We start from the raw sequence: 23,699 nt of genomic DNA, 5'->3' as shown, positions 1-23,699 counted from the left end.
AATTTTAAGGATATTTCATAGTACCTGTTACTGCAATGATCATGAAAATGCAAACAGAATTGTTCAAAATACCGCTAGAATGCTTGGATAGCAGAGATTATGATGTCATAACCATACAGTGCTCTGTGGACTTGTTGCTTTCTATCAACTGTCTGACAACAGCAGTAAATGATTCAAATAAGAGACAAGCATCAGTTATACTTCGTCCATCTCTAAATTCTAACCTAAACACAGGAAAATAAAATTCAGAACTAGATTATTGGTGGCTTACTGCAGTATGGACTAAGGCTCTTCTGATCAGCAAAAAGGCTTTTTTTCAGAAACAGCATCAAAGGAAAGATAAATGTTACATGCAAGCTGAATACTATGTCTTTGCTATGTTCTACCCAACCATATAACTCGGAAATGTATTAATAGTTTATATAACACAGCCTTTACTGTAAATGCAAAACTTAAAAGTGATTGCTGACACTAATAACTATGAAAAATATCTGGCAGGAGAAATAAATGCAAAAAAGCGACTTTCCACAGGATTATGGGCCAGTTACACCAGCAAGTGAACTGGCAGGTGAATTCAGTATTGTCTGTTAGCAATTCTGACTGGCAGACACAGAGGCACATCACTCATGGTCAATATGGAATGATGTCACAATGTTTGACATCACGGAATGTGTGTACCAACATCAGAATGTGTGGATTATGAAGTAATTTGATTTGTGCACGTTTGGTACATCCAAATAAGTCCTCTCAGAGGGGATTATTTGGCAAAATCTTGGCCAGTTTAAAAAATGCAAATTTCTTTTAAATTTATTTCAAATTACATATGAAATTGCATATTAAACACAAACTCTTCTAGGAGAAAAGATGTGCAGTTGATTCCAAACTAGATTTTTTTCTCAGATACTGCACTTCAATTATTTTCAGGGTGTTTTTTTCATATATAGTATCAAAAACATAAAATTAGGTGGAGTGAATGTAAAACAGATTATCAAGTGAATAATGCAATATTTAGCAGTTCTGCTGTTTTTGAGCGAGACAGTTGTCACAGCTCTCTGAAAGCGCAGCTTTGATGATGTTCATCCATGTGTGCTGGTCTTTTAAATGAAAATTTTCAGGTCTAAATCTTCACAGCATCGTTTCATCATTTCAGTTTCTTCCTCCACATCTGACAACAAGAATCACATTGTTACTGGAAACTCTCATTGAATTGGTTCAGCTAGTAAAAAATTTGCTCCTTGAAAATCCATAGAACATGCATACCACTACTACTGTTGCTAATAACAACAACAATAATCATAATAATAATAATAATAATAATAATGTGTACTGATGGGCTAATAAATGAATAGATCTACCTGTATTTTTGTAAAAATGGCTGGGCTCAGATTCAATCTTATTGCAATGCAATAACACCAAGTAACTCATTAAAGCTGGTATTAACATATTTTATCATTGTTTCCTTTCACACTTCTTTTCATTAAATATAGTGAGCTCCAGACAGCTAAAATAAAACATAAGATATACTAGTAGTTACACTGGGTTACAGACAGAATGCACTACGATTAGAGATAGTTTGAACATTGGATACTCCGATCTTCCTCATTACGGTCCTTTAAGTTGGTTACCTGGGAGATCAGTGACATCATCAGGGATCTGTCTTAGAGCCACCATCAGAGATGTCTTCATCTTTATTTTGATTTCCTCCACAATCCATGTCTATGAAGATGGACAGAGTAAATTTTATATACAAGAAAATGGAATGTGTGTGAAACAGAGGAGCGCATAATATTAGTTTGACAATTATTGAGCGTAGAATCAGTTTTGATGCAGCTTGCAATGACTGAATAAAACAAAAAAGGTTGGTCAAACACTACCACTCCCTTGTTTTAAATGACCACAATGCTACAAACACTGAATTAAGATCCTGAGTCATTGAAAGTAAGTTTCCCATGAAGGCAATTTGAATTTTTCCAGAGAAAACTAACCTGCAGGTCACTGAACTGTTTCAGCATCCTTTCCATGGCCTCTTTGAACATGGTGTTTTTGGAAGATTCAATTTTATTTTTTAGCTTCCCTTGAATTTCAGTGAAAGCAGATCTTCCAGTGATTCCAACACATTCTGAAAATGAATTCTCACATTAGATTCCACTGAAAGGAATGTAGTGTATATTCTATCACATAGTAACACAATATAATTTTTAGTGTCTAATTTGACTTCAGGTGTTTATTACATTACATTTCTTACATTTATTTCAAGCACAGATACAGCCATTAAAATAATCACTAAACCTGAAAATTCAAATATGATGTTTTTAGGAACTAGAGCGCTGTCTGTTCCTTAATAATCATGTATGACAACAGTCAAACACACAATTTATTGGTTCAACTAAAATAAATCATTTCTGTAAAAGAAACTGGCCTACCTTCATATGTCGACTGCATGGTGTCCCTGATCGAATCACTGACAGAATTGTAGATGGACTTCTTTTTCTTAAGGATTTCCTTCTCCATATTCTTCAACAGTTTACGTTGCTAGTTGAAATTAAAGAGAAGATGATCAGATTGCCGAAATTACAAGGTAAATTCTAGAATTCATATTCGTATCGTATCCGTATGACATGTGGGGTGCGTATCCAAGAAATGTGTAATCAAGAAAGACAATAGAAGCAATGCATGCAATCTCAGTTCAGCTGAGAGTCAGCAGTATGAGAGGAATAGAAAACCCTTCCTTCTTACCTCCGTCCTAATGTACACCAGCCGTAGGTACATCTCTCTGTTCTTTCTGTGACTTTGTAGAAGCTCACTACTGATGAGGTTCTCTTGAAAACTTTCGAAGTTCCCTTTAATTGACCTCCTTGAACGTTCAGAGCTTTAATAACAATTCAAAGTTGAATGTTTACAAAATTCCAGTTACAGCAAAAATAAACCTTGTAATCAATGGGGGCCAGATTTACTAAAGTACTGCAGGTGCATTATGGTAAGCAAAGGTCTACAAAAGTCAGCTGGGATGACCAGAGGCTCTAGTGAAACCAAGACATGTAACAATAATACAGATGAGTGTCACTCACCCAAAGGTCGTCAGAAAGATGTTCTTTTCATTCATCTCATTGTACATGGGCTCTGACAGAGTATGGTTTAGATCAACTATATCTCCATTGCCGGATCTGTAATATCCATCACCTTTGCACAAGGCTTTGAGTGTCTCGTGGTGGCCTCTGTTGTCCTTCCATCCGTTGATGATGAAGAGACAAAAAAAAACAACAAATGAAAAATGAAACATACTGACCCAAAACACATTTAAGAAATATTTTTTTTTCTTTCCTCAGTACAGCAAGTACCTTGTTTCTGAGTTGCTTAAACTCCTCCTAGTACCTTTTAACCTGTATTTGGTAGCTTTTCTTTTTGCTATGAAATCTTGCTGTCAAAAGCAGGGTAGGTTTAAAAAATTCAGTGATATTAATGATTCTGCGTAGGAATAAACTTAATGCTGCTTAAAGGTGTTCAGTGGTTGCTGTAGTCTTTTTTCATTTTACATAAATGGATGGGTTCTAATAAAAGCTGTACTATTGCAGACTCTTATTTCACCCCATGGTGAAATTATTGTACCATTAATAAAACCATTCACATGTAGCCTTCCACCTTGGGCCCCACTTAGGTAACTAAGCATGTCTCCAACAGCAAACCAGAAGGATACGATCAAAATACAGGTTTAATCCCCACAGGTCACATGGTCGAGGAAAAGTGGGGCCCTATTCATGAGTGTGAAGATCAAGCTCAAGATTCACTTTATTGTCCCACACTGTAGGAAATTTGTCTTGAGCTTCCAACCATGCAGTTATGAATCTGGGTGTGGGTACATGTTTTTATTGAGGATTTTTAAACTCACTGGCTCCAGCACTTTCTTCATGGCATTTCCGAGGCAGTGTTTCTCAGCTGCTTTCACTCCCTTCTGCAGGTTAGTCTGGAGCATGCCATAAGCTGTGCTTAGGTACCGATTCAGTGTTTCACCAGTTGCATTCAGCTCATTTTCAAGTCGTTGGTACTCTAGAGACTGTGAACACTGTATCTGAAAGATTTTAGAAGAGTTTTACTTAAAACCTTACCTCAGATTTTAATAGTTTTTCTCACCATGACCGGCATGTTAATACTGTGCACTCCATTCATAGGAATTACTAATACTGACAAATAAATCATTTTGTGAGTATACATCAGTTCGTAAGTATAAAGCAAAAAAAATAGTTCTATGTCCAACGTAATGTGCAATTAATGTGCAGTCAACGGCGTAATAAGTGGGGGGGGGGGGGGGGGGGCATTCTGAGTGTTAACAGTGAAATTCATACCTTGCCGTGATTATCATAGCACTTACTAAATAAAACATTTTGACAAAAAAGGCTGTGCAACTCAATTATGTTCCACTTCTATCCCCACCCCCTAACACCTACAACTTCTTGCATTTGTTGCTAATTTTAGGTGTAGTATTACGACATTTTATAATTTGTGTTCTAGGGACTGTTGTATCGTATTAGACTTGGCTTTTGTCAGAGTGCACAAATTAACTTATGGTAGGGCTTGAACAATGTTATGCTCACACTCACTAGTCTGGGAGTGTTATGAGCCTGGTCTGACATTGTTGCTTGTTTAAATTGAATGTTTTCTTGTGATGGATGTCGCTCTGGATAAGAGCTTATGCTCAATGCATGTAATGTAATGTAATATAATTTAGTTATGGACAGTATTTGAAACATAACTTTTCATTTTCTCTATTGATTTGCAATTGTGCTTTTAAAAATCGACTGCTGATAGTAATCAAATTGTCCTGGAGGGAAATGTACTGTATTGTAGAACATTTCACTATAAAACATAATTGCATGTTTTACAGTTTTTACACTGTAAAACATGCAATTATGAATAGCACTGGGTGCTATTCACTTTTTGTCAACACAGACACATCCACACAGCCCATTCCCATCAGTATAATCTACCTGTCAGTGATTTTACTATACATATTCATACACAGTAGCTCAGCAAGAAAGAAAATGCTCATTTTGAACTTATAAAGGTTTGTGCAGTAAAACATTAGTCACAATGGAGTGATGTACCTTTGCACTGCAGGCATCCTTTAAAAAGTGAAGATATGAAACGATTCCAGAAAGATCCGATACATAATCTTTCACTTCCTTCCTGGAATGACGGACGTACAGTTTCTTGATGTGCTCCATCAGCGATGGTATTTCTTTGTAAAACAATGAATGAAGTAAAAAGTTACATGAAAAAGTTATATATTTATCATTATTGTTGCTCATCATTGTTGTCTTTAAACTATACATACTGTATGTATATATTTAATATATTGTGTGTATGTGTGTGCATGTGTCTCCATGTGTGCGTGTGTGTGTGCATGCGTGCATGTGTACTTTTACCAGTTTCACTGAGCTCCAGAACAGACGACTTTCCTTGTTTGATTCTCCCGAATTCTGCTGCACTCACAGTGAACACATCAAAGAAATCTGATTCCACTTCATCACCAAGCAGAAGTTTCTAAAATTAAGCATTATTCAATTCTATTATCATTACTCAAACATTACTGTACAATACAGTTGCTCTGGAGCTGGAAATGGAACTGGAAACATGTTTATTTTGCACAAAAGTATAACAAGGTGTCCATTTCCTGTGTAGGCTGAGGTCATGTGGTGCAGGTAGCTACATCCTACATCTGTGATTTATTATTCAAAGACCTCTTCCCTACAGAGTCCACATACTGTTCTCACTGTTGTCTGATTTGCTATACACAGAAAATGTATAGATGGAAATGTTTAAGCAAAAATGTATATATCTGACATTTATCCATACAGCAATCCTAAGATTAGAATTGGGCTATAAAAAAACTCAAGGTTCCACTGCCTTTTAGCCTTTTAGGTGCAGGAATAAAGAAAGGAGTAAAGATTATTTCATGAAGATTCACAGGTCCCATCTTCCCATCCCCTTGTCGTCAAGGGCAGAGTAACACAAGCTGTCAAACATGGCTCCTGCATTAGTGCCACCATATCCTTGTGCAACTCTCAAAGTCATCTGAAATGTGAGTAAATTCTTTTCTCACAGAGCGCATCCTCATTACAGTCATATTTGTGCATGTCAACAATCAAATGGTAGCACACCACTCTACTCAGAGTACTTTACTCTGCCCTCAGTTTCCAAAACAATCAAATGGACAGACCGACAGAAGGTGGTGGTGGTTCCTCTTGATCACAATCACAAAATACAGACTGAACTGACTGAAAAGCCCTACTGACATGCAGACTTCATAGGATAAAAATTAGGGATGCACCGATTGTGAAATTCTGGGCCGATACCGATGTTTAAAATAACAATTAGCCGATGCCGATACTGTTTTGTTTTTTTTAAATGATTACTTTGTTTTTGTTGTTATTTATTCAGTCAGCATCTATGGCAAAGTGGACCAAAAGTTGTATGTGTGTCTGAAATAAAACAAAACAGTAGCTGGTTTTAAGGTTATATCCACTAAGTTTAAAGAAAGACCTGGCACACTTAGCTAACTAGCTAGCTAAAACACTCAACACTGACTAGCTAGCTAACTATAATATTAATTTGGTAGCTAGCTAGCTAACAGCACTAAAGTTGTCAGAACAGGTTGCTTGCAGTGTCTGTTGTAAAATTAACTATTTGGTCAGAGCAGAAGTGATGACGCTTTATTTGTTTGATAGCTAGCAAGTTCTTAGTAATATGACAGCTGAGCAAAGTACGTGAAAGCCAAATTAGCTAGCTATGTGCTTGTTTGCCACGTGATATTTGTATTTGTCAATGGAATGTGACAGCAACTAGCTAGTTACGTTTATTGTTTTCTTTGTATTGTAGTGCTAGCTAGCTAGATTTGTCTTTGTAAGGTGGTATTTGTACTTTTCAGCCGAATGTGCAAGTAGCTAGCTAATTTGGCTTTCACACACTTTGCTAGCTATCAAACCAAAACAGCTTCATCATGTCTCTTAAGAACAAATATTTAATTTTAACATTCATACTGCAAGCCAAGGTATTGACTTCTGACCATTGCTAGCTAGCTGGCAACTTAACGTTAGTTAGCTAACTAGCTAGCGTTAAGTGCACCAGGTCATTCATTCATTAGTGGATATAACTTTAAATCCAGCAACTGTATCTCTTTTGAATTCTTTTAGGGATCTTTGCTGACCCATCTGGCCATTTTTGTTTTATTTCTTCAAAAGGTAGATACAAACTTTTGGTCCACTTTACCATAGATGCTGACTGAAAAGTTGCAAAACCCTGCATGATGTAAGAGAAAAATGGCCACCATGTGAATAAGACTAATTACAGCACCACCTATCGGATCTTCTTCAAATCTGCAGCTGGGTTGGCTACTGTTGTCCGAGTCAGACTGCACATAACCAACACAATATTTAGCCAGTGCAAAATTGTTGCGGCAGTGACACAGCAGATGAACATTGGCCGCTGCCATTGGTGAATGTCATCTTATTTGCAGATTGGCAGTCAACAAGGCGAATATCGGCCGATACTGATGTACGGCCGATAAATCGGTGCATCCCTAATAGAAATGTTTGTGGTTATATGATATATATATTATTGATTGTCCATCTGACATGCTGTGATGTACATTTCAATCTGGATGTAAGTAAATAGCCAGGAAGTTTTATTTGCTAAGAATACAAGTAGCTAACAATAACCCTTTCTTCACTCAATTAATGTACTCAGGAATAAAATATGTTCAGTAATGCATGTATGTATTTTTAAAAGTTTTTCTTTCTGTGTGTGGAAGAGCATGACACAAAACAACTCTCTGTGCAACAGTCCAAATACTATGTGCCTTACAAAGACCTCACCTTTGCTTTCTCTTTGAGTTGTGTGCTGATTTTACTTTTTGCTCTCTCATTATGGAACACTATGCATGCCTGTTTTTCCTTCTTCTCATAACCTGGAGAATCCTGAGAAAAAATAGTGAGCTTTTTCAATATGTTAAATGAACTTTTTGAATCATTGATAATTTAAGGACAATTAATTAACATTACTTCAACCTCAAAATTAATGCCTTAATCTTCTTACCTCACTTTCACTTATTTGTAAGTCTGTATCCGTAACCTTGCAATTCCTGCACAAATTGGAAAAGATGATAATTAAAAAAAACATATTACAGATCCATGATATTATCTTAAATTTGTATGCCTTCAGTATGATAGATTTAGGACTTAAGGTAAGTATTGGCAAAAGAATGAATAATTTATTAACTTTTTGATTTCCCCTGGATTGACAACATCTGTTTTGGTGCAGATGAAGGTGATATTGTGACACTCTCCTCCCCCAGCAATGGTTCTCAATGTGTTCTGAAAGATCTCATTGGCAGCCTTCTCGGACAGAGCTCGGTTGATGTCATTGACAATCCAGACAGAGGAGCACAGGCTAAGACACTAAAACACAAATATTTTCAGTCAGTTTTCCTGAAAATGCTACCTTTGAATTGCTGTGCACAGTCATCCAGAGAACAGCCAGGAATTTAAGTTCAGCCAGGAGCTAATGAAGGGCAATAGGCACAAACATAAAATAGACCCTTAAGCAGTTGCAGTCTTTTTTAAAAAATTAAAGCTTGTAATAACCATTCTGGATACTGTCATCAGACCACAATAAGTCTGTAGTGATTTGACCAGTGCAAAGTGGGCCAACTCATCCTTTAACACGTTACTTCTTTGATTTTATTTTTGATGGGATGCTCAATATAGTTTTTCCTTAAACAGACCATCACCCCCTGTGGTAAAGTGAAACATGCTTATTAGCTCTGACCAATTGAAAGCAGCCGAAAAACACAGTAAATCTACCACTGAATAGGAAGAAGAAAGGAGTGCACATGGGTCTGCACCATTTTCTGCACTGCACAGACCTGTGCACTTTATTCCTGCTCTGCATGTATCACTTGTATGGCTGTGAATCCATGCTGTTGTTCCTTTGGATGGTCCTTTTGTCTGAATGCGTCCTCATCACTCTTTTGCACACATGCATGATACACTTTGTTTTGTCATGAACTGAATTTACATCCAACTGTAAATGTAAATGTCTGTATTAATTAATCTTAAAACTCTAAATATTTTGAAACCTGCTAATTTTCCCTTTGATGAGTTCAATGCAGATTGGCATTACACCATACACTAATAGCCTTTATATTTACATTTACATTTATTCATTTAGCAGACGCTTTTATCCAAAGCGACTTACATAGGTTACAGTTCTTTACAATGTCATCCATTTATACAGCTGGATATTTACTGCTGTATATATACACTACTAGATAAATTACTTTATATACCATATAAATTTGATTAAAATGTCCTTGATTAATGCACGATGTACCAGAACATGAGTGGAAAGAGAAAAAACAAAATAAACATGTGTAGTCCTCCCTGAGATGTTATTTGACTGTAAATGACCTCACACATATGTCGGCCTCCTTGTGTTTCACAAACATTAACAATAACTGAACCAAGCTGAATGTAAGATAGGCAGCCAGCTAGATATAAAATGAGTTTGCTTCATTACAATGCTAGCCAGCATACTCAGTCAGTTAATTCCCTGTCACCTCTCCTTTGGGGAGACAGTGAATGAGACACACTTGCTAGCCACTACTGCTTCCAAATCAGTTTATGTTAAAACACAACAGGGCATACCTCAAAGCTACCAAACCAAAGAAATGTTGCATTAGTCTCTTGGTCGTGCCGCTTTGCACTATACAATATCCGCAAAATCCAGCCCTACCTGACTCAATATGCTACCCAGCTTCTGGTACAGGCTATGGTTATCTCTCGCCTCGACTATTGCAATGCCCTCCTAGCTGACCTCCCAGCATGTGTGGTGAAACCACTACAAATGGTTCAGAACGCGGCGACACATCTGGTTTTCGATCAGCCCAAAACGACCCATGTCACCCCATTGCTCATTGAGCTCCATTGGCTACCCGTGGCTGCCCGTATCAAATTCAAGTCTCTCATACTTGCCAACACAGTGACCTCTGGGTCTGCTCCAACATACCTGAGCTCAATCGAACAGGCTTACTCTCCTTCTCGGCCATTACGTTCCTCCCAGGAACGTCGTCTAGCATTGCCATCCCTACACACAAGGCAATCTCAGTCCAGACTATTCTCATATGTAGTTCCCCGCTGGTGGAACGAGCTACCTTATGCTGTCAGAGCAGGGGCGTCCCTCTCTATCTTCAAGAACCTCCTGAAGACCCAGCTCTTCCGACAGCACCTCCTCTCCTAACACTTCTAACAACTCTAACACAATTCCATCTCCGCGCACTTTCTGCCTTGCACTTCTTTCTCCTGTCACTACTTGTTTGTCTCCTCTGCCTGTCTATCTTTGTGTTTCACCTCGTTTACCTTTGTTTTCCACTGTTCTTGACTTATTTAGCTGAGTTTAGTTGTTTAGGTTGCACTTAAAGCTTACTCCAAGGTCTCCGACACTACTGTAGCTTGCTTGCTGTTCTTCACTTGTAAGTCACTTTGGATAAAAGCGTCTGCCAAATGACATGTTTGTATGCTAAGAGTGAAAAATATCAAAATATGTACTCCCCAGAGATAAACTCCAATCATGATGCTCATGAATTGACTGACAGTAATTTAGTTCAAATAAAATGGAATTACAAAAGGCTAGCTGGACTGAGTATCTTTAATAGTTCAGGCTTTTCTAACTATAGATTTATCCCAAAACCATTGATTGGTAATGTCTGAAGTCATCCCATTATTCATGTTCATCTACTATTCAGCACATCCCTAGTAACACTACAATAAAAATTGACAGAGAACACTGAAATTACCTTTCAAAGTTTCTATTAAATACTTAAGATCTCAAATGGTGGTTTCAGAAAATGGTCAAACTATATAAAAGAACAACGGTACCTCTTTCCACATCTCATCTCTGTGTTTATTGGCATCTCCAGCCCCGGGAAGGTCCACCAGAACAATTTGATCCAGGAGAGCTGGACAGTTAGGCACGGAAATGGTGACACGCTTCACAAGAGGCCAGAACTGCTGCTTACTTTCCTCGTCACTTCGAATGTAGCAGCCAATTTTTTGAGACAGTTCTGTAGCCTGTAAAGAAAATATTTAGGCACTTTTTATTCAAAGAAAATATATTTGGACTGCAATTTGTATATACAGGTATATTTAAATATAAAATGTCTTTCATATTGTATGTATGCATACACCTGAATAAAAAGGAACACATAAAGTACTATGGTACAAATACCAAGTAGAAACCAAAATCTTCTGTTAACTTGCCAAAAAGGACCCCTATATTCACTTTGGAGTTAGAGAGCACAATTGTATGTAGAAGTTGTTAGACTCACGCTTTCAAAAGACAGGGTCCTCAAGCCTGTATCCGGAATCTCCGGAAACCTTTTTGTTCCCACCAATTCACTATAATTTCTCTGCAGTCTGTCGGCTCCATAAATGGCTGTAATTTTATCTCTTGCCATGGTTTTAAGGTCATCATTCCCTTGTTCCAAATCATCCCAGTCATTTTCTTTTGTGTCAGACAGTATTTCCAGCAGGAAACGTAGCTCTGCCTCCCAGTCCTGAAATCATGATTACTTTTGAAAATGTTGTCATAATCTTTTTACTAACACAAGGAACTTCAATCAACCTCTAAATTTATCAGTTCTCACAAATGGCAGTGGAATCCTAACGGCTCTGTTATGTGATTGAAAGTGGCCTTACTGGGGAAAAAATGACACATGAATCTATTTCCCAATGTACAAAAATGAAGATCATAAGGTGAGTCAAATTGGAAGAAATGAAAAATGAAGTGGCCTGTTAGCTTAGATTTTTCACAGTCAACATTAAAAACCTTTTTTAAACCAAGAAGAAAAAGTCAAGACTTTGATACAGCATGCTTGCAAAATTTTTCCAGCAGGGGCAATTACAGCACCAGCTTCAAGTGAAATGAGTGACATCAATGAGCCAAGTATGTGTTTTATTACTTGTCAAAAATTGCTGAACAAATTAATTTACTGTTTTGACTGTCATTTACATATATAAAGCACCTGCTGTGTAGCATACCTCTTTGCTGATGAATTCAATGTCAGCTTTGTATTTGTTGGACTCCGTGTTGGCCTGCACATGCACGATGACTGAAGTGCATGCATGCAAACTTCCTGAGGGTAGAAGCTGGTTTTCGTTCAGAATGGCATTGATCAAAGAACTCTTCCCTGCTCCTGTCTTCCCAAACAATCCAATGTAAATTTTCTTTTCTGAACTCTGTTCTTTCAAAGCTGAAGTCTTCTCTCTGCAAGGAATAGAATAGATACTTTTCCATCCAAATAATTCACACAATTTTTATGATGTTATAATAGTGAAATCGCTTTTGTAAGGGAGACCTGGAGTGCACAATTACAACTAGATATGCAGATATGCATACATGTGAAAATAAATGAATCAATCAAGACATTATAAACAATACAGTATTCAACACAAAGGAAGTTTTACTTTAGCTCCTCCAGAAATGTTTTGCTTTCAGCCGTCCTCCAGAATATGTCTCTGAGTTTGGAGTAAATCTGCGATGCAATTTGTCTTCCATCCTCTAGTACATCTTCACCTATTAACAGAGAGTGTAAATGACTATAAAATAAATGCATTGATCAGTAGACTAGAACTCTGCACATCATTGTAGCATTGCTAGTTTATGCACACTAACATCAGTGGTTAAAATGTATTTACTCTGAATCCAGACAAAAATATTTGTGTACACACACATTGTGTTTATGAATCAGCATTTAAATCCACCCTCTGGACTTCTGGCCAAATATTTTTCAAACGTCTTCAATATTTCACAATTAATTACAGTGACCCATTTTATAAATAGCACAAATATTAAGTGATAACAGTAAAATCTTAAGTGCCAATAATTTTTCAGAGAATTACCATCTTTTTTCCTTCACCTTTATGAAATTAAATATTGGTTTAGGTGTACTCTTGAACAGCATGGTATAGGACTGCTTGAGAGTATTGCTGTGAGGTATGGAACAACAGGCGGGACACTCACAGGTCTGGAGAAGTCGCTCCGTTTCATCAGAAAAATCAATGCGTCTTTTGTTTTCCTTCTTCCTTATTTTTTTGGGTGTCCCTTGATCAGCATCTTCACAGTGCTTTCTTTTAGCTTTCAATGGGTATGAATAAATGTACAGGGTGGGAGAGAGAGAGTGGAGAAAATGGAAGTAAGGAGACTTAGGAAAGATGGAAATCAAGGGATTCTGTAGTTCTGTATCTCATCTGTGTACACTAACAAGTACACTGGACAAGCTCACAGGGTGTGTGGAGATCGCAGTTGTATCGTAAGTGCTCACTATTTTAAAACTATCTTATTCCTGTGTGCTAACTAGCACTTCTCAGCACTCTAACCAGTGCATTGTAACCACGAGTTTCGGCCGGCTGTGCAAGTTTCGGGGCAATCAGGGAGCGTGACTGAGTTCACGCCCCCAAAACAAACCTTTTGTGTTGCTAATCTCGGAGGGCGTACGAACCACTTAGAGAGAGCATAAATACATACACTGCACTCCTAATAACAGGACAAGCTCACAGGGCAGGTGGAGATCACAGTTGTATCGTAAGTGCTCTATTTAAAAAAAAAATGTTAAAAATCTTATTCCTGTGTGCTAACTAGCACTTCTCAGCACTCTAACCAGTGCATAGCCGCGTCAAAATTAGGTCATGCTTATCACTAGGGCTTGTTGCTGAAGCGTCAGCCCTTGTGTTCAGCCCTCATTGTGTTAAGACCTACTTGGGTAAAGACCAGCGAGTCTACCTATGCAAGTCCACCGAGCAAGCCCACCGAAAAGGGAATCTGTCCTAACTGCCCTGGGCACAAAAAAAAAAAAATCTAACCTAGGCACCACAACCACAACCTTAACTATGTGCCTCCCGTTATCTCTGGCAGCTGCAAAGCATACTATCGTGCTAAAAGGCAAAGATATCTGGCTAACCTCTGGCTATTGCAAAAATCCTCACCCACAGTTGCCACCTTCTCTGTTGGGTTGTGGAACTGCTAATCTGAGGTTAACAAAGCTGACTTCATTACGGCATATGCCAATCAGCTGCCTCTTGAGCTACAGTACTTGTGCTAATCAAATACTCTCAAACCTTCTAAGGTTGCAAGAAACCTGGGTGTCATGATTGATGACCAGTTGTCCTTCTCGGACCATGTTGCCTCAGTCTCGTGGTCGTGCCGCTTTGCACTATACAATATCCGCAAAATCCAGCCCTACCTGACTCAATATGCTACCCAGCTTCTGGTACAGGCTATGGTTATCTCTCGCCTCGACTATTGCAATGCCCTCATAGCTGACCTCCCAGCATGTGTGGTGAAACCACTACAAATGGTTCAGAACGCGGCGGCACATCTGGTTTTCGATCAGCCCAAAACGACCCATGTCACCCCATTGCTCATTGAGCTCCATTGGCTACCCGTGGCTGCCCGTATCAAATTCAAGTCTCTCATCCTTGCCTACACAGTGACCTCTGGGTCTGCTCCAACATACCTGAGCTCAATCGAACAGGCTTACTCTCCTTCTCGGCCATTACGTTCCTCCCAGGAACGTCGTCTAGCATTGCCATCCCTACACACAAGGCAATCTCAGTCCAGACTATTCTCATATGTAGTTCCCCGCTGGTGGAACGAGCTACCTTATGCTATCAGAGCAGGGGCGTCCCTCTCTATCTTCAAGAACCTCCTGAAGACCCAGCTCTTCCGACAGCACCTCCTCTCCTAACACTTCTAACAACTCTAACACAATTCCATCTCCGCGCACTTTCTGCCTTGCACTTCTTTCTCCTGTCACTACTTGTTTGTCTCCTCTGCCTGTCTATCTTTGTGTTTCACCTCGTTTACCTTTGTTTTCTACTTTTCTTGACCTATTTAGCTGAGTTTTGTTGTTTAGGTTGCACTTAAAGCTTACTCCAAGGTCTCCTACACTACTGTAGCTTGCTTGCTGTTCTTCACTTGTAAGTCGCTTTGCATAAAAGCGTCTGCCAAATGACCTAAATGTAAATGTAAGTACACACAAACACACATGCAATCTAGTGTTTCCTCTATTCAGTAAATTAATTGATCCTGTTATTACATACATGCACACGCACATATTTATTTATTTATCAAATACACTTTTGTGGGCCACACTTTCAGCACTACTGGTGTAGTGTATGTTAAACCTTGTTAAAACTAAGCCCCCCTCAACAACAGAGTCTGGCTGCAGGTGGCAGTCAGTGGAGGTGGAAGTGACGTAACGTTACATGTTTTTTCGTGTTTTTCATTGGTCAGTCGTGTTCTGAGGCTTGAGACTCTCGACTAACTAACAAGCCGACTAACTGCGTGCTTTTGTTAAAGTGACGCTTCGTATATGGTGTCCCCCCCCAAAATTTGTGGATGTTGTCTGTAGTTCAGTTGTCTGTCATCTGTTGAAATGTCGGTCTGTACTGGAATTGTAGTCTCATAAACCAGCTTTTTCAAAAACCACAAGTAGAAATCGGCTTTATTAAACTTCAGCTGGCACTGTCTGGTAAATGCAACTTTGCAATGTCATTGTTGTTGCTGTGTTTTCCCAAATGTTTTCGCTAACAAGCTGGTTATCTGAATGCTTGTGTTTAAGTGACAGATTACTGACATGTTTTCCCCAATTGTCCATGCTAATAAAATGTCGGTCATTAGTAAAAGTAATCTTGATTGGTAATACATTTTGATTAAAATTAGGTTTTAGAGATTTAAATGTTTCCCCCTTTTCTGTATAAACACTACTCTGTTCTGTGATGTTTACATTGTGAAATGTGTTGAATGACAAATATATAATACAGCTGATACAGTGCATAAATACTATTATATTATTTGTTGATTTGTAGTAATCAACTCAACAATTACAGACTGAAGATTCACATTAATAGAAAGTGTTCCTCCATGCAGTTTCCTCTTCACCGCAGACCAATTAGCCTTTCAACGTCTGTCACATGGCATTTCGTGAAAGTTGTAATGCAGCATTGGAAATACCACTACTAATAATAACACAAATAATGAGAATATATGGTATTATGACATTTTGAGAACACATGGCATTTTTGTCATAGTAGTATATACATTATTAAAATTCCCTGAGTCTCCTTTTGCAGAGAGATTGTTGTACATGCATTGAGCCTCTCCATGATATTTCATTTGATACAAACTGTTCTCCTGTATGGCCTGTTTTCAAAACGTAAACAGGATGTAATATGATGAATGTATTGAGGAGCATTTTTACAAAGCGTCTGCAGATTAGATATAACATGATTCCGTAAACATAATTATGTTGTGCAAAGAGGAATGCGCAGTTGTGCAACTGCTTTGATGTGCTATAGCATCTCAACAAGCAGGGCTGCTGCTGGATGCTGCTTCCAGATGCCATCCATGCACCTCAGTCATTGCTCAGCCTGCACACACAACTCATGCTTTTTAATAGAGGTGCTAGTGGAAGTACGAATGGGAGGCTAGAATATGTTATTATTATAAACACAGTTATAAAATAACATTAAAAAACACGATAATGAATTTTTTTAAGAAACAGGTCAGTCATGTTGGTGTTTTTGAAACCTGTCAATTAAATTATTTTGTCTGCTGTTATCTGTCTCTGTCAACAGCCTATGATGTTCCAGTGGTGTCTTTGGGCACACCCTTTCAGAAATACTCATAAGATCAGACAGGAGATCTTTAACGTCAGCACTAGCAGAGACAGAGTTTGGGTATGCATGCCCCACCCCTACTTCCTATGTACTCACAGTTGTTGGGTTCTTTTGGAGTCCCCTCATCTGGTCCCATTGGAATTTCTTGGTCAGCAGCCTGTTCCAGCTGTCTTGCTTTAATGGAATATGCAAAACATTTGTGTTATTGTTGCATTTTTGTATTTTTTCTATATTAATTCTGCTTTTTCTGACCTTATTATTGCAGTATCAAACACTGAGCAACATGTATCTCATAGCAAAGCCCAATACAACTCCACCCAACTGGAAAGGCAAAAACTATTGGCTTAAACTATAATAACAGTACAAAAGTAAGAGTAATCTCACAATTTAGATCATTTAACTATTAATAGCACTTATATGTCCTACAGTTAGTCATCAACCAAAATTTCATGACTAATACATCCCTAATACTAGTGGTATCTATGTATAATATAATACATAATTGTTCGTTACATGAGTTTAGGGGAAGTGCTTTACAAAAAGTGAAACATCAATATTTGTGAAAATACTTTGTATCCCTCCTCCCTTTGTTGGAAAAAATACATTCCAGCCATCCAGATTTATCATATACACTACTCACAAAAAGTTAGGGATATTTGGCTTTCGGGTGAAATTTCAGGATGAACCTAAAATGCACTATAACCTTTACAGGTGAACTTAATTTGACCTTCTCTAAACTTTTGAATGCACATGTCCAACTGTTCAATGTTTCAGTAATTTTTGCACAACTTGCTGTTCTCTAACAAGGAGCTGAACGGCAAAATTCACAACAGGTGTTTGATCCATGAATCGACCAATAAATGTCCTGGTTCAATTATAATTGGTATTTAAACAGTCCTCTACATCATGCTGTTCACATTTTGACATCATGAGACCAAGACGACTCCTAACAATTGATCAACAGTACCGCGCCATTGCGAGGCTTCAAACAGGATGTTCTCAGAGGGAAGTGGCCACTAAGCTTAGAGTGTCACAGAGTGTCATCAGCAGGTTGCAACAGAGATACAGAGAGACTGGAAGAGTCACAGAAAGGCATAGAAGTGGACGTCCTTTGGCCACATCCCACACTGATGACCGCTTCATTGTGAACAGTGCCCTGCAGAACCGAATGATGAATGCCACTCAACTCCAGGCACATATAAGTTAGGTGAGAGGCACCCAAGTGTCACGTCAGACCATTCGAAACCGTTTACATCAGTGTGATCTGCTAGACGACCTGCAAGGGTACCTGACCACACCACCAGGCACAGGCGTCATCGTCTTGCATGTGCCAGGGAGCATTTACGCTGGACGAGGGACCAGTGGGCCTCAGTGCTGTTCTCTGATAAAAGTCGATTCACGTTGAGCAGAAATGATGGCCGTCAACGATGTTGGAGACGTCAAGGAGAGCGCTGTGCATCAGCCACTGTTGGCACCAGACGAGCCTTTGGTGGTGGTGGTGTTACAGTGTGGGCAGGTGTGTCTAGTCAATACAGAACTGCCCTACACTTTGTGAATGGTACAGTGACAAGCCCATACTACCTGAATAACATCATTAATCCAGTCATTGTGCCCCTGCATGAACAACACAGGCCTAATTTCATCTTCATGGATGACAATGCTCCATCTCATCGAGGTCGCATCATTAGGGAACAGCTGCTGGAGACTGGGATACCTCAAATGGAGTGGCCTGCACTTTCTCCAGACCTGAATCCCATAGAAAACCTATGGGATCAGCTGAGTTGCCGTGTAGAGGCTCGTAACTCTGTACCCCAGAAACTCAATGACCTTAGGGCCGCCCTTAAAGAAGAGTGGGATGCCATGCCTCAGCAGACAATAAGTCGACTTGTGAACAGCATGAGACGTCGTTGTCAAGCTGTAATTGATGCTCGAGGGCACATGACAAGTTATTGAGACATTGACATTTTTTGTTGTGGTATACCCACCACTGTTGTGGGCTTTTGTTTCAATAAATTGTTTGAGATGAGGAAATCACCATTGCATGCTTCTACTTAAATGCCCTACTTTCATGATATAATATCACTGTAGCGTGAACTTTGTACATTTTCCATAAATTTCACCCGAAAGACAAATATCCCTAACTTTTTGTGAGTAGTGTAATTTAGTATGTGATAGATATCAAACATGCTTACCACCTCTGAATGGTACTAGGTTTAGTCCATGTTCTATTGTTTGAAGCTCTCCAATCCAGTACACCTCCCTTCCAGCTAACTTTTTGCGATCAATGACTTGCTCAATAGGAAATATGGCCAGGTCGTCCAGGGAGTGCCCAGCACTGTTGAAATGGAGTGGGATTGTTCGAAATTGTTTCTTCACAATGGAGGCCTTGTGGCTCCTGAATCTTGTCTGCAGAGAGCTTGAAGTCTTTCCAACATACTGCACTTGGCATTTGTTACACTCTATGATGTAGATTAGGCTTGATGTCTTACAAGTTAGAAATGAAGTGATTTTGTAAGATTTCTTTGTAAATGTGCACTGAAATTGATCAATGTTTTTCCGCATGTGCTGGCAGCAGTTGCATCTGTTGGATGGACATGCATATGTGCCCCCATACTGCACTGCAAATGCCACTGCATCTATCCTCTGAGCAGAGGGACCTGCTTCGGACATCGTATTAGTGCATGGAAAAAAGTCTGCAGTGTCTTCACTGTCCTACCAAGGGGGAAATGCATAAAATTAGATTTCACCTTTGAATGTATCACACAAGGTATAGCAGCCAAAACAGATCATGTCTGTCCACAGAAGAGGAGATCAAGTGACATTTTATACCAGTTTGAGGCTTCACAAGGGACTGAACTAGTTTATTTTACTACTGTTTGCTGGCAATTCCTTTTTGGAAATATATCAAAGCTTCCACTGTGTGGTCATCTCTTATCTTCAGAGCTAATGTCCATTACTTTGCAGTTACCGCAATTACCTAGCACACAACAAACAAATAATATACAATGAATAGCCTAAGAAAAGATCATTTATCAACCAAGACAGTATAGAAAGTATACAATTTATCAAAGCACGTGTCATGGAAGTACATGTCTTGAGATTATCTGTGAATACAATTTTTATTTTGACCTCAGATATAACAATATAATATAATATTCCCTGTATTTCCATGGCACATGCTTATGTAAGTTTTCTACTTTCAAGTTTCAATAGTTCTACTATGCTGGTTGATTAGGGATGAAGCTGACACATTTCTGACTGTCAATTAGTTCATGTCTGAGAAGGTTGACTATGAACCAATCATTGCTAATGCACAAGTTAAGGCAAGTAAGGCAGTAATGCAACTCGTTCTCTATTGTCAAGATAATAAGTGATGCCACCCACATCATCACAATTGTGGAAGCCAACTGACCAGGGCCTGTACATGATTCAAGGGTGTTTCATTAGTCCACTGTACTGACCGGGCCGGATTAACAACGGGGTTAAGGGAGGCGTAAGGTCCAGGGCCTGCAAGCTGGCAGGACCCTGGTTGACAGTGGAAGTAATCCTACATCGGGTCGGTGGCCTATAAATTTGCAGCTCATTCATTGTTCAGGTGTAGGATATAAATAAAGAGATGATGAGATGATTAGACAAATTGTCTGGTTGTTTTAATTTATGGTCCAATACAATTCCTTCTTTTCAAATTCAATGATGACGTGTAGGTGTTGCATGTTTGGCGCCTAATTTCAAACATTCGGTAAAGCCAGCTGTATTCCCGTATAAACGTCCAATAAAATATCCACAAAAAGCGACAGTGGACAGTCCACAAAAAAGAAGTTAAAGGCCAAAAAACATAAGAGAAGAGGAGCTGAAACATAAAATACCCAGACTGACACGGTATTTTAGCCTCAAAACAGCAGAAGCACCAGCATCTGTTCAAACAGGAGAGGCCGGGACAGATATCTTAGGACGTACTCACACTAGGCCCGGTTGCCTTATACCGTGCCCGAGCACGATTGTCCCCCCTCCCCACTCCCCCGCTGGCCTGCGGTCATATTGCGTTTAACGTTCCAAGCACAAGCACGCTTACATCATCAAGATGCAACTTTTTGTGTTGAAGAAAATCACTCTCGCACAGCGCAATGGAATTCATGATTGTACTTACTTTGTGGCTTATTTGGAGTGACACACGGCCCTCTCACATGCCTTATAGATTTATCGATTACGCAACGCAGCGGTTTCGTTTAATCGTGCTGCACATATAATTAGATTTTACAGAGGCAGCTGACGTTTCAGTCATTATGCTAAGAGACAGACCAATATTCAGTGTCAGACTACAGCAGCCTAATCACAATAATGTTAGCTAATGTTAACCAGTTAGGGCTACTACTGTGTGTGCGCTACTGCCATGATTACAACAACAAGCATCTTCTATTACTGCTTGGATAGTACACTTTTCAAATCATTCGAGAATATTTGGATTAATAACGGGTCTGGTTCTCACCTTACTGATGAACGTGAATTGTAGACTGCGAGTAAAGCGGCTCCAAATTCCTCCCTCAACGTGCAGCACGATTAACTTAAAATCGCTGCTTTGCATGATCAATGCTAACTGGTTGGGGGGCAAACGTTAGCTATCTAGCAATAGATTTGACAAACATAGCTAGTTAGCTAACAGGCTACCTATCTGAATGATTGTTGAAGACTAGCTACTTAAACAGGTTGGCTGCTTCCTTTGTGATACTCTGACTAAGCCCCTGACAACAGCAATGCTTACATCGCCATGTAAAGTATGGTTAGTTTTATTTCGCTTGCTAATAATCAAGCTAATGTGGGGATCCACGGAGTTGTTTTCGGGTATAGATCTACAGAACTAACCAATCGAATTTTGGAGGTAGCCAGCTTGTTATATTTAAGGAATTCAGCTGGCTAATCAAATGATGGTTTAAAGGAATTATGACTGGGCGTGTAACTAACAGATATCCAGCTAACGGATTTGTTAATGGGGCAGCCGCATCATTGACGTCTTGTTCGAGTTCCGTGCTCGGGCACGGTTAGCGATCACACTGATGCGTACCGTGCCTGAGTCCAACTGATCCGTGGCACGGTACGGAGCGATCACACTAGTCAAACGAACTTTGGAGGAGACTTTGGGGGTCAAACATACAGATTGCCGAGTGTGAGTACACTCTTAGATGCCCCAATGCTAACTAGCTACTGGATGCCAGTCGGATATTGCCCTAGCTCAGCTAACTATATATGATGTGATTAATAAACCGAAATGAAGCAAAGTTACATTTTCATACGGATTAATCATGAGGCTGTTGGACAAGATAAAGATGCGCTAATCAATAACCCAGGCAGTTTCATATAATTACAGTCAGATATCTTAGTTACCTGGGGGGAGGGAGATTTTTACATGACAAGTGTATAACTTATGGTTACTTTTGTCATATGATTATAGGACAAGATGATGGTATCCTCCTTGGGGACAGAGGCTACCCCTGCGTGCCCTTTCTAATGACCCCCTACCCTGACCCTGAGGCTGGAGCGCAGTGCTGCTACAACCTAGCCACTGACCTAGCTGACTGACCAACCTAGCCAACCTGACCACTGCAGGACAAGAGCCAGGGTGGAGATGACCATTGGCATCCTCAAGGCCCTGTTCCAGTGCCTGCGTGTGCTCAGGGTCACTCCAGAGAGGGCATGTGACATCACTGTGGCAAGTGTGGTGTTACACAATATTGCCACAATAAGAGGAGAAAGATGCTCTCCTGCAATCTTAGAACAAGATAATGCACCCCCCTGCCACCTTCCTGACAACAGAGATGGCTGGGCTGTGAGGAACACGATTTGCAACAACCACTTCAACTAAGTGCAACGTCACCCCAACTACAGTTTATTATTATTCATTCATTTTTTTCATGCATGCTCAATGAATATAGCACTTTGTCAGCAGATTTCTCTTTATGTATTATGAAAATGAAAGGACATACTTTAATTTATTAACACCATGCACACCAGTGGAAAAATAAAATCATTTTATAAACCCACCTTTAAGTTGTGCTCCAGTATTTCAATTTCAAGTTTTGTTTTTTTTATTTTAAGTTGTATGTGGTCCATCTGGAGGTCACATTTTTTTATTTGCTTCTCCAGACGGACTCTATTTAGATCTTCTACCGGCAGCTGGGAAGAGGGATGACATTCTGTTAGAGGAGGATAGTGTTCTTCTCATTTTATGATTTCAGTTAGACACATGGGTGATAAAGAGACATATGAAAAGCTATTCTTACTGTGCTAAGATGTTCTCTGGAGCTGAGAGGGGATTCCTCCATAGTGGAAGGGGAACAGCCAGCCGTGGTCTGACAGGACAGTGACAAGCAAGATTTTAATCTGTGACCAATGAGGCACTGTGGAATGAGGCACTTACTGATGGAGGAATGTCCAGAAGATTGAGGACTCCTTCAGTCACTGGAGATTAAGGTGGTTAGATGCAAAAGTGTTAATCAGCGAACAGCCTTTATTCAAATATGATAAACCTTCCATTTATATAGGTGCTTGTGTCCTGGGGAGTAGTTGGCCCTGATGAGCTACCCCCCGGAATGCCATCCATAAATGGCCTTTCTGCATTCTGGCTGACTGCCTGCTCCGTTTTATGGGCCTCAACCTTCTTCCTGATGGCTACAAAGTGAAACTCAACCATAATGCCTAGGCCTACATTTGCAATTAAGGAAACAAATTAGCTATAAAGCAAATAAAATATTATCTGATTGAATTATGTTTTTGTACTTGACCTTTACCTGCTGCCAGGTGCGTTTCACACCACTGGGGTTACATCTGATTCAAAAACATAAAAGGCATTCAGTATTGTAGTGTACATTGCAGGCAAAATTATATCCAAATTCTCAACAGTTACTTTAAATATTGAATGAAACATAACTTCTTTGCACAACTTGATAATCTTATAATCTTATGCAATTTTTTGCCATG

The 23,699-nt window shown here is 39.4% G+C and overlaps 1 protein-coding gene across 5 annotated transcripts in view; it reads right to left on the bottom strand.

Moving 5' to 3' along the window:
• LOC118786488 (nuclear GTPase SLIP-GC-like) overlaps window positions 1-23,699 on the bottom strand; it is a 76,949-nt gene that overhangs the window by 48,337 nt on the left and 4,913 nt on the right. For 3 of the 5 annotated variants that reach the window (XM_036541553.1, XM_036541554.1, XM_036541550.1), the window contains exons 2-22: window positions 23,003-23,071; window positions 22,764-22,895; window positions 18,920-19,439; window positions 16,824-16,901; window positions 13,072-13,185; window positions 12,516-12,624; window positions 12,090-12,315; window positions 11,378-11,605; window positions 10,929-11,120; window positions 8,272-8,450; window positions 8,089-8,134; window positions 7,869-7,970; window positions 5,421-5,538; window positions 5,100-5,233; window positions 3,887-4,066; window positions 3,069-3,223; window positions 2,737-2,869; window positions 2,424-2,532; window positions 1,986-2,119; window positions 1,626-1,716; window positions 470-1,165 (exon numbers count right to left, since the gene is read on the bottom strand). In XM_036541553.1, the coding sequence (XP_036397446.1) occupies window positions 1,098-1,165; window positions 1,626-1,716; window positions 1,986-2,119; window positions 2,424-2,532; window positions 2,737-2,869; window positions 3,069-3,223; window positions 3,887-4,066; window positions 5,100-5,233; window positions 5,421-5,538; window positions 7,869-7,970; window positions 8,089-8,134; window positions 8,272-8,450; window positions 10,929-11,120; window positions 11,378-11,605; window positions 12,090-12,315; window positions 12,516-12,624; window positions 13,072-13,185; window positions 16,824-16,901; window positions 18,920-19,439; window positions 22,764-22,895; window positions 23,003-23,044 (3,090 nt within the window). In that variant the 5' untranslated portion in view covers window positions 23,045-23,071 and the 3' untranslated portion in view covers window positions 470-1,097. Of the gene's footprint in view, window positions 1-469; window positions 1,166-1,625; window positions 1,717-1,985; window positions 2,120-2,423; window positions 2,533-2,736; window positions 2,870-3,068; window positions 3,224-3,886; window positions 4,067-5,099; window positions 5,234-5,420; window positions 5,539-7,868; window positions 7,971-8,088; window positions 8,135-8,271; window positions 8,451-10,928; window positions 11,121-11,377; window positions 11,606-12,089; window positions 12,316-12,515; window positions 12,625-13,071; window positions 13,186-16,823; window positions 16,902-18,919; window positions 19,440-22,763; window positions 22,896-23,002; window positions 23,072-23,699 lie in introns of those variants that run through there. The other 2 variants (XM_036541552.1, XM_036541555.1) reach the window with 2 other exon arrangements.

This window comes from Megalops cyprinoides, chromosome 12 (genome assembly GCF_013368585.1).
Source record: "Megalops cyprinoides isolate fMegCyp1 chromosome 12, fMegCyp1.pri, whole genome shotgun sequence".
Classification (NCBI taxonomy): Eukaryota; Metazoa; Chordata; class Actinopteri; order Elopiformes; family Megalopidae; genus Megalops; species Megalops cyprinoides.
This window is presented reverse-complemented; position numbering and strand designations above follow the sequence as displayed.